General features: G+C 41.9%; 1 protein-coding gene across 3 annotated transcripts in view; it reads left to right on the plus strand.

Annotated features, from left to right (window-relative positions):
* The window catches only part of niban2b (niban apoptosis regulator 2b), a 47,299-nt gene that overhangs the window by 30,382 nt on the left and 4,846 nt on the right, over positions 1-12,071 (plus strand). For all 3 annotated transcript variants that reach the window (XM_080766807.1, XM_080766808.1, XM_080766809.1), the window contains exons 7-11: positions 1,781-1,885; positions 2,420-2,582; positions 4,524-4,711; positions 5,627-5,782; positions 9,933-10,046. In XM_080766807.1, the coding sequence (XP_080622933.1) occupies positions 1,781-1,885; positions 2,420-2,582; positions 4,524-4,711; positions 5,627-5,782; positions 9,933-10,046 (726 nt within the window). The remainder of the gene's footprint in view (positions 1-1,780; positions 1,886-2,419; positions 2,583-4,523; positions 4,712-5,626; positions 5,783-9,932; positions 10,047-12,071) is intronic.

Consider the following 12,071-nt stretch of genomic DNA (forward strand, 5'->3'; position numbering starts at 1 on the left):
GTTCTGTTAAAGAGGGAGTGCCACAATGTTTTTTTCCATGTGTCTATGAGGTGACAGTACTGCTCATGTGTCTATGAGGTGACAGTACTACTCATGTGTCTATGAGGTGACAGTACTACTCATGTGTCTATGACTTGACAGTACTACTCATGTGTCTATGAGGTGACAGTACTACTCATGTGTCTATGAGGTGACAGTACTACTCATGTGTCTATGAGGTGACAGTACTGCTCATGTGTCTATGAGGTGACAGTACTACTCATGTGTCTATGAGGTGACAGTACTACTCATGTGTCTATGACTTGACAGTACTACTCATGTGTCTATGAGGTGACAGTACTACTCATGTGTCTATGAGGTGACGGTACTACTCATGTGTCTATGAGGTGACGGTACTACTCATGTGTCTATGAGGTGACGGTACTACTCATGTGTCTATGACTTGACAGTACTACTCATGTGTCTATGAGGTGACAGTACTACTCATGTGTCTATGAGGTGACGGTACTACTCATGTGTCTATGACTTGACAGTACTACTCATGTGTCTATGAGGTGACAGTACTACTCATGTGTCTATGAGGTGACGGTACTACTCATGTGTCTATGACTTGACAGTACTACTCATGTGTCTATGACTTGACAGTACTACTCATGTGTCTATGAGGTGACAGTACTACTCATGTGTCTATGAGGTGACAGTACTACTCATGTGTCTATGAGGTGACAGTACTACTCATGTGTCTATGAGGTGACAGTGCTACTCATGTGTCTATGAGGTGACAGTACTACTCATGTGTCTATGAGGTGACAGTACTACTCATGTGTCTATGAGGTGACAGTACTACTCATGTGTCTATGAGGTGACAGTACTACTCATGTGTCTATGAGGTGACAGTACTACTCATGTGTCTATGAGGTGACAGTACTACTCATGTGTCTATGAGGTGACAGTACTACTCATGTGTCTATGAGGTGACAGTACTACTCATGTGTCTATGAGGTGACAGTACTACTCATGTGTCTATGAGGTGATCAGAATCTGATCTCAGGTCAAAATAGGTTAAAAGCGAATGCCGCCCTACAGTGCTAATGTACATGTAGGAGAATTGCACAAAGAAGGCATTCTACAATTACCACCTTTGCACACACTGTGAAACCAGCATGTCTCTTGACACTGCCATTGTGTTGCTATATCATAACGGCACTACAGCACTGCACAGGAATGTTACAACTCAATAGTTGTCGCTCCGTAAATCACCTTTATACCTCGTCATAGAGATCACATCTCGGTGTGCCTCTCTGTACTTCATTGTGGACATATCGTTGGAATGCCCATAACTCAACCCGTTTGGCACTCGGGCCAATCGCATGATTACAGTACGTGCCCAGTATTGTTAACATCCTTTCAGCACTACTGTATAGCATGGCTTGGGACTGTCATAAATCAACAGATGGTGATTTCACCATCACCATCACCATCACAATCCAGGTCTAGTCACCCGCGGGCGTGTGCACGAAACGAGCACGCGGGGGCCGCGCCCGTGAAAATACACTTGCGTAATCGTCCCGCAACTTCTCCACGCGTCCAAAGTCAACGCACGCCTCTCATTGAAAATGAATTACCTGTCCTGAAAGGACCTTAAGGCTGTTCCCTGAACATGTGTGACTGTGTTCTTATCAGTGTGTTATTTGGTTAGTATGTCCCTGCACCAACGTCACAAAGGCATTGTTTTTGTACTAACTCCTCCTAACTCTGATGGTGTTTATTTGACGTGTAGATTCTGTCTAACCTGGTGATGGAGAACCTGCTGTCTGAGCTGAGGGACCTGATCGCACCTCGACTCAAAGGAAAGATGAACGAGAGGCAAAGGAACTGGATGCTGGTGAGATTCAGACACATTATGTCCTTTAACCACTTTCAACATCCCCTATTTTGGACATATTTGGGGAATTTTAAATATATGCCCCCTATATACAGTATATTATATATATATATATATATATACTGTACATATACACACGTCATGTTTCTATATTGGTGGTTCTCAAAGTTTTTCATGTCAAGAACCCCCAGAATGATCTGTATTTGGCCGCCGACCCCCATCTGAAAATATCTTGTTCCTGGGACCCTCCAGAAGCAAAGATTTGAAAGAAGAATATATATATTTAAAGATTTGAGGCACATCTTCACGATTTTTCAAAAATAGCAGACCTACAAGCTCATAGCGCGGCACAGAGAGCTTGTAGATCTGCTATTTTTCAATAGCTAAAGTATATCATAATGCTTAAAACACCAAAAGGGGTTCCCGTTCTGAATGGGTTTAACTGGAAACATTTCCGTCTCCTCTTTGTAAACGTGTGCTCATTCCGCTGTGTTGTTTTTGTGCTTGGTTTGGTGTTGTGTTTCCGGGGATCAGATCAGCGACGCGGTTTACGGCCTGGTGCAGCGGCAGTGTCAGACGCAGTACGACGCGGTGGTGCAGTCGTGCGAGGCGGGGCGCCCCCTGCTGGAGGCCTCCATACGGACGGACATGGACCAGATCATCACCTCCAAGGAGCACGTCACCAACAAGATCAGAGGTCTGTCTGTCTGTCTGTCTGTCGGGCCTGCATTGTAAAAAAAAAAAGCTTCTCGATAAACGGAGGGTTTAGCGATCGCTGCTTTTTCAGCCATTAATCCTTAAGACCAAAAATAGCGGCTCTACAAGCTCGTAGCGCGGCACTCAGTGCCACGCTATGAGCTTGTAGATCTGCTATTTTTCAATAGCTAAAGTATAACACAATGCTTAAAACATCAAAAGGGGTTCCTTTCCCAACAAGTGTTTTTTAACTCAAATCTTTGCTTCTGGGAGGTCCCTGGAACAACATATTTTGAGATGGAGGTCTACAGCCAAATGCATCCTAGGGGGTTCTTGGCCTGAGATAGTTTGAGCACCACACGGATATAGAAACATAGGTTTCTGTCTTCTTGGGATTTAGAAGACATTTTGTAGAATAATCTGGTCTCAAGTGGCACTGACAGTAAATTCCAGGAGCTGTATTCCACCATGATGTCCTCATATTCATTGTTTCTGACCCCATAGTCAGTTCTAGAGTCTTCTAACTAATTCCCCTCGCTTACTGGCTGTCTGGCATGTGTTTGTCAACTCAGACAGCCTTGCCTTTTTTAGAGCAGAACTCGATGCAGGGCAAGCAAGGCAGCATTCCAATGACTGTTTACTGTTATGAAGGAGGATTTGAGCCCTGGCTCTGTCATAATATAATGACTGTCTGGCAGAAATGTCAAAATTCGAGTGGGAGCAGTGTTGACTTCGTCGACTAAAACTAAGATGAAAAAAATGTTCGTCGACTACCTTTTTCCACTGATGAAAACTAAATGGAAACTAGATAAAAACTATAAGCTATGATGACTAAGACAATTTTGTCAACAAATATAGTTGACTAAAATCTATAGTCGACTAAAATCTTATGATATTTAGTCGACTAAAACTAGACTAACACTAAGACATTCCAGGTGACTAAAATGTGACTAAAACAAAAAAATCAAGAGACTATGACTAAAAACCAAAATCAAAATGTGCTGCCAAAAACAACACTGGGTGGGAGTAAATTAATGTTGACTTAGCCTTGTGACTGAGTCTGAGACATCAACTATCTATTTTGTGGGAAATGTGGGTGTTGTTTGTGCCTTTTCATGTTGCGTAATGCTAGATGACTTTGCCTAGATGTCTATTAGTCACATGATCAGGAGTACTTTGTAAGCAGGACATAATTGTTGTAAATAATTGTGGTATATGCCCACAATATATTAAATCCTGTAAGCAACATGAAACGACCACTAATCCTGAAGTCCTGTCATTCAGACATTTGTAATATCAAGGCGTTGCCTTTCAAACTAAGCAATATTCGGCTAAAACGATCCAAATGCGAGAGTGAAGTCTAGCTCAACACCAACTCGGGACAGATTTGCTGAGCATTGATTCAGCAAATATTAATGACTGAATGAATAATGGATTGGAATAGTTTCCAGTTCCTACCTCCAACATGGCGAGGTGTCCCCCACCCACGTTTGTTATCAATTGTTTTGGGGTTTATTTTCATAGCAAAAACAGTACAATTATGTAGACTAACATTATGAATGAATAAATAAAACAAACGGGATACATAGTATACACATAGTGTATATATACAATATCTGTAGTAAAAAAAAGATGTAACTACTCTGTAACACTACATTTAACTAGGGCATTAAGCAACTAGTCGACTAGTAAATCCACTAGTCGACCTTGTTGGTACTAGTTATATATATATATATATATATAGTCACCAATGTATACAGTTTTTTAAATGTACAAATATTTATTTCCAACATTTATTTTACATAATAGGTAGTTAAACAACTAGTCGACTAGTAAACCAGGCAACTAATCAACTCGTAAAAATGACTAGAAGTGAATGCCCTACATCTAACGTTCTCTCCGTCCTCTGCGTCCGTCCGTCCGTCCGTCCGTCCCTCCATAGCGGCCGTTCTTCCCAAGGCGGAGAAGCTGCTGAAGGTCAGCATCGAGCCGTACATCACCTCCATCCTGGACGCTCTGATGGAGCCCACCAGCAGAGGCTTCGCCGAGGTCCGCGAGGTCTTCTTCAGCGAGCTGGTGGACATGAGCAAGAACACGCTCAACGAGGGCACCAAGGAGACCGTGGCGGAGGTGAGGTCCAGCGTTGTTTAGTCGCCGACTAAAACCCAGACCAAAAATGTTCGTCGACTACCTTTTTTTCCACTGACGAAAACTAAATGTAAACTAAATGAAAACTAACCTACGATGACTAAAACTAAGACTAAATATACTGACAATTTTGTCAACAAATAAATAAAAACTAGACTGAAATGTTAGGAATGGACTAGTGGACAAAATATCCAGTATATGTATAGTTTATATGTATACGTATATGTTACGTTCTTACTAGCTTATGCATGTTTCATGATAACTACTTTTTATGTATATGTGATGTATTGCCATGCTTTTTATTCTTGCTTAATGTAAGTTGCTCTGGATGAAGAGCGCCTGCTAAATGCCTAATTTGTAAATTGCTGTCGCCATCATTACATGATGATCGTCTAATCGCAATTATTATTTTTTTGCGTAATCGTCAATCGATTCCATGTTGAGAAATGCCCATAAATTAAAAAATAATAATATTCTAAAATAGCTGAAATAGTAGATCTATACAAGCTTACAACACCCATTTTGTGTGGGAACCCTTTTGGTGTTGGCATTAAGTTATGCTTTAGCTATTACATACATTTGGCGCTGCACTGTGGCGACATGGACTAGGGCTACGCTTGCATGCGGGCCCTTTGTCTAAGACAAATTTCTTCCTCGGGAGACTAATAAAGTATATCTCTCTATCTCTCTCTCTATTGAAAAATAGCCACCTAGTGGCGCGCTACGAGCTTGTAGGTATTTTTGAAAAATCAATGAATGACTGACATGCTGTAGAAACATAGCTTTTTCAGAAAACTGTCAGGATGTAGAAGACATTTTTAGAATCTGATCTCAGGTCAAAATGGGTTAAGAAAAAAATATTAAATGTGTCTCTCTCTATTGTCTCTCTCCGTCCAGCACATGGAGAAGATCTCCATGCTTGCGTTCCACCCGGTGAAGATGCAGAGCTGCTATGAGAAGGTGGAGCAGCTGAGCCTGGACGGTCTGCAGCAGAGGTTCGATGTGTCCAGCCCCTCCGTGTTCGTCCAGCGAGCTCAGATCCTCATGAGAGAGGTAAGAACGAATCATTTAATTTACAAACAATATTATGTAGAGCTTTTCAAGGCACTCAAAGTCGCTTTTTCAGCATTGTTGTTTTTGGCAGCAGATTTTGGATTTTAGTTTTAGTCGTAGTCTCTCGAATAGTTTTCACTTTAGTTTGGTCACATTTTAGTCACCTGGAATGTTTTAGTGTTGGTCTAGTTTTAGTCTACTAAAGTCGACTAAATCTACAGTTGATTTACTAAAATGTATTTTGGCGGGCCTTGATACCATCGTAATGACTGTTTTTACACTTGTGAGCTTTTAGATCTGCTATTTTTTTAACTTTTAACTTTTTTTTTAACTAATTGTAAAATGACTTATACTGGATCCACTAGTCCCTTCCTAACATTTTAGTCTAGTTTCTATTTGTTGAAGAAATTGTCAGTATATTTAGTCTCAGTTTTAGTCATCATAGCTTAGTTTTCATTTAGTTTTCGTCAGTGAAAAAAGGTAGTCTACGAACATTTTTCGTCTTAGTTTTAGTCGACTAAAACAACATGAATCTCTTTTTAAGCTCTGATGTGAGCAGGGAGTGAGTTCCACAGTGAAGGGGCGGCCACTGCAAAGGCCCCTGTCTGTCTCCCAAAGGTCCCTTGTTGGACTTGTGGGGTTCCAGTTGGTTGACATTGCTTGACCTGAGGGACTGGGAGGGGACATGGCGTTTGATGAGATCATAGAGGTAGGGGGGGGGGGGGGGGGGGGACCAAATGGACCCGTAAGTGTCCATTAGTACACTCTTTATAGAGTTATGGTGGTCTTGTGGTCTAATGCAGGCGTTTCTCAAAAGTGAAGTCCGGAGAAAATGGCTGATTATATCAGCCATTCAAAAGAAGAAAAAAACAAGACATTGCGAGTTATGTTTGACATTTTTGCCACCACAAATCTTGTAGGGCAGCCTATGGGGGATCTTTGGCACAGCATGTTTTGGGATGGGAGTCGGCGGCCAAATCCACATCCATGAAACATGAAAAGGTTAGAGAACCAGTGCTGTAGGGAACATGAGACGGATCACTGGAATGGACCGGTGCCCGCGAACATGGGACGGATCACTGGAATGCACCGGGGCCCACGACCAGTGTTGTTTTTGGCAGCAAATTTCTATTTTAGTTTCAGTTTTCAGTCTCTTGGATAGCTTTCACTTATTTTTAGTCGCCTGGAATGTGTTAGTGTTAGTTTAGTCGACTAAATGTCATGAGATTTTAGTCGACTAAATCTACAGTTAATTTAGTTGACTAAAATGTGTTTTGGCGGGCCTTGATGCCGTCGTAATGGCTGATTTTATACTTGCTGAAAATAGCTGATCTATACAAGCTCACAACGCTATTTTTAGCATGCAACCAAGTGTAAAATGACTTATACTGGATATCTTGTCCACTAGTCCCTTCCTAACATTTTAGTCTAGTTTTTATTTCTTGTTGAAATTGTCAATATATTTAGTCTTCATTTTTAGTCATCGCAGCTTAGTTTTAATTTAGTTTCCATTTCGTCTTCGTCAGTGGAAAAGGTAGTCGACGATCATTTTTCGTCTTAGTTTTAGTCGACTGGTTTATATAGGATGGAACAGTACCGTGATATGAGATCACAGCCTCAGCTTTCTACCAGTACGTGTGCCTTATTTCCGTTTTTTTCCCACGCAGGTCTGGGAAGTGGGAAATCTGGGTGATGATTGTGGAAGATGAATTGGGTAATTTCCAGGTCTTGAAATGTTTTGTAATTACACAGTAATTCTCGAAAAGTATAGTATTCTCTCAATCCTGCTACACATACTGTATACTGTAAGCATATGTGCATATTTATGCAGTCTTAAGTTGTGAAGTAATGTGGTAATGTGGTCTTTTGGTAGTCGAATCGCCCTGGCTTCAATCGGCATACAGAATATTCAATACGGAATACAGAATCTCTTAATCCAATCAAAACCATTGTCCTTTGCAGCTTGTACTTTTCTTGTGCTACAAAGATTATATTACTCTGCCCGATGACTTAACCCATTCTGACCGGGCACCCATTTTGGTGTCAGCATCATGTTATGCTTTAGCTATTGAAAAATAGCAGATCTACAAGCTCATAGCGCGCCACCGAGTGGCGCGCTACGAGCTTGTAGGTCTGCTATTTTTTTTAAATCGAAGAACGACTGACATTTTTAGAATCTTATCTCAGGTCAGAATGGGTTAATCAGACCAGTGTGTGTCCAGTGGAAACCTCGTATGAATCTGATCTCAGGTCAGAATGGGTTAAGTTCTTTCTTAAAGTTTTGAAGTATGCTGTTGGACACGTCCTCGGTTATAATTCTGTACTATGCATGCCGCCGAGATGCCCTCAGGCCATTGTTGTGGTCTGTGGCTCCACTGGTTCTGAGTGAAGTCTTTAAAGCTTGTGGGGTGTTTCTCACTGCTGTGGTCGGCTGCATACAACCAAGCAAGCACCCATGGTTTAACTGTTCCTCACTGCTGTGGTCGGCTGCATACAAGCACCCATGGGTTACTGCTGTGGTCGGCTGCATACAACCAAGCAAGCACCCATGGTTTAACTGTTCCTCACTGCTGTGGTCGGGTGCATACAAGCACCCATGGGTTACTGCTGTAATTGGTGAAATGGTGCTATTTATATAGCGCCTTTATCCAAGGCGCTTTACATAGATTGTGCATTCACCCATTCACACACATTCATACACTGATGGTGGCGGAAACCATGCTAGGCAGTAGGCACCAACCAGCACATCAGGAGCAATTCGGGGTACAGCCACCGCTTCACTGTGTTGCTATTGTCTGGTTTGTCTTTGTCAACAGGTGCTACATCTCAGTGGGTTCTTCCACTATAATAATATGCTGAATGGAAGATTCTGTGGGTGGGAGGAGTAGTAGTGAACAAACATTAAAAATATATAATTGAGGGTGTCCAAAAATGCTGTTTTCCTTGTATTGGGATAGACTTAACTATGCTACAAACACTTCCATTCCTCATTTTGTATTTTAGTGGCAGATATATTAATTAGTACATCACTTTATAACTGAAGATTATTCCTCATGATGACACGATATTAGATTTTGACATTTTGACCAAACAATAACCCTCACTCGGTCATTTCCAGCTTTCCAGCACACAATTCAAGAATGTGTGTTCTGTACCTACCTAGATTGTGATATGACCTTCATTGTTACACACATCTACACAGGGAAGAAGTCTTCAAGAGTTAAAACAGTCGGGCCATTAATTTAGAACCACAGAGCCTGGTCTCCTCGGCAGAGCCTGGCACCCACGGGGGGGCGGGGGGGGCAGCGTACAGAATCCAAGGTCATTCACAGTTCAAACACAAACATGAATCGGCCACTGTTTATAAATTACGTACACAAAAGCTCCACAACCTCCTTCCCTCAGTGCTACACTATACTATACACTGTGTAAAAAAACAAAAAAAGGAAAGAAAGAAGTTTTGTCCTTTTTATTGGGTGTTCCGAAATCCAACGCTATTCATTTCCTTAAAGTATGTGGAAGAAATGCTGTACAATGCCAATGAAGAGAATTGGTTTCACCCATGCACATTTAGGGCAGTTTTTCCCCACATATTTTTTTCAAGTACATACAAGTGCCAAGTATACGAAGTGATTCAACTTATTTTAAGATCGTTAATGGAATTAACAATTCATAATGGAATTTGGCTTGTTTGTTTTAACCAAAAGATATCACTTAACCTACCTTTTTTTAAGAGGGGAGCTGAACTGACTAGCCATTGTGGAGAGAGAGAGAGAGAGAGAGAGAGAGATCTCTAAAGCTTCTTGTAGGGACGAGGGTGCCCTCTGGTGGTGGTTGGAATTTAGTCACCAAGTGCTATTAATGTTTTAGTCAACCAGTGGTCCTTGAGGTTGTTCCAGGTGGTCCCCGGCTAAATGTTGGTAACCAAATGGACCCTTATACAGTGTTTACGCTCTCAAGAGATAAATTGTTAAACATCTGCATACTTCATTTACAGGAAGCCTACACAATTAGGAAATGTAGAAGAACGTTAATACCTGTTATCTCATATGGTATACCAACATCAATACAGCATGGAACTGTGGACTAAATCTTATCCAATGACAACAATGTGTGTGTGTGTGTGTGTGTGTGTGTGTGTGTGTTGCAGCAAATGGATGATGCCGTGTACACCTTTGAGCAGATCCTCCACCAGAGTTTGGAAGCCATGGGGACCGAGGGGCTGTGTAAGGTCATCCAGCGCTGCCAGGATCGCGTCATCAAGGTATATATAACACAACAGACGGAGGACAGGCGTCAGGAGCAGCAGAGGGGGTGCTGCTCCTGACTCCCCAATTGTAGTTATGAACCGACACGTTCATAGTTAGTTCATAGTGGTTCCCAAACCTTTTATTTTAACTGCTGACCCCCCCCCCCCCCCCAATTTATATTGTAAAATCAATGTTAATTTAACTCTGAGAGCATACAAATGGACCCTAACAGGTCCATTTGGTTCCATTTGTACGCTCTTCAGAGTTACAGAACCATAAGGGTCCATTTGGTTCCTAATTATCATTTAGCTGGGGGACCCCCTGGAACTCCATCAACGACCCCTGGGGGTCCCCGGACCCCACTTTGGGAACCTTAGTGGAGCACTGATACTACTTTTTCATGACCGAGTAAAGGTCTATTCATAGTCTAGATTTTCGGTGGTGAGGTGACCACCGCTCCGGTGGTGAGGTGACCACCGCTCCGGTGGTGAGGTGACCACCGGAGCTGAAATAACGTTGAGCGGTGGTGAGTAAAAACAGAGAGAAGAGCTGGGGCGGTGGTTTGCTCTTCACCGCGGCTCGTGACGTGACGTCATGTTGTAGTTCGGTGGTCACCTCACCACCGAAAATCCAGACTATGTATGAGCCTTAAAAACTACTATTTTTAAGTACTAGCAGACACAGAATTGTAGTATATGAGGGATTTCAATAATAATTTATACTTATTGAACAGTGTATATTTTATTTATTTTTTGTGTTTTAACTTAAATCTTTACTGAGCAGGATTTGACCCCCTTGAAATACCATAAATGTATCTCACAAATTATTACTGCTCAATCTATACCTATGGCTTAGCAGTTTTCAAAACCAAATGGCCAACTGCAACGCCCATCCCTCCGGTTCATGGGATCCAAGTAAGCGGTTAACGCGTCCCTCCAGGTTATGGGAACAATGCCCAACAACACTTTTAATCACAGCTCTTTGCCAGCTGTGTCTACTCGTGCTTGGCATCTCCACCGACGCCATGGCCTCAGTATATTATTCACCGGGTATCTCAGGCTTGGCCCACTGTCCAGCTCTCTCGAGGGTCTACCTCCGTCAGTGTATAAAAACACTAATCTAATCAAATCAAATCAACCTTTTATTTATAGAGCACATTTACAAAGACCAGCGGTCAAACCAAAGTGCTGTTCAAGGTCCGATAAGAGAAAGCAAGCTTACAGAGCACAAGAAAAACAACACACGTAATATAACAGCCACAGTAGACACAGTTTACAGTCACAGAATCACAAAAAAACGCAGTAGAGTGTTAATTCAAACTGTTATGAATCAGGTCACAAAACCCTTTTATGCCAGCGACCATCCGTACATACGTGACAGCTCAGGAATGCCTGGAGACAACAGACAATGCCATTAAGTTTGGCAAAAATCTGCCTAACGATGATGTCACTGGTGGACGGGTTTCAGAACTGCCCACAGCCCTCCTATGAGAGACAGACCCAGTAGGAAAGGCGTTGTGCTTTTTTTATCATGAACATTTGTGAGAACTAATTAGTGATTAGACCTCACTAATGAATTAGTGAGGTAGGTTTAAAAGAGGTGAAGTGATAGTAGGGAAATGGAGCACACCCGTGGTCATCATATGGGCATACCTAACAATCTATGCCAAAACAATGGGAACATTTTTGTTCCCATTGTCCATAACAATCCATAATTCCATAAAAATCCAAATGTAATTACTTCCTTTGAACGAAAACGAAAGCTGCGTGATGACGTGTCGAGGCCTGCATGAATAACAATGAATCTTGATTTCATTCACCTGGTTTATTCCCATCGCTGCACGTCCTCCAAACACAGCTGCTTCTGATTACAGAACTACTCTGTTTTTAATCTCATTCCAGATGACATCCAGACAGTGTATTACTCATTTTAAACTTAATCAGCACGCTAAAATATGTATTCTGAAAGCATTATAGGTTAGAAATGAACCACGAGCTTTGCTGCCCGTCTCTCTAGTGACTTTCTGATTGGTTAAAAAA

Source organism: Protomyctophum bolini (assembly GCF_963924005.1).
Source record: "Protomyctophum bolini genome assembly, chromosome: 6".
NCBI lineage: Eukaryota > Metazoa > Chordata > Actinopteri > Myctophiformes > Myctophidae > Protomyctophum > Protomyctophum bolini.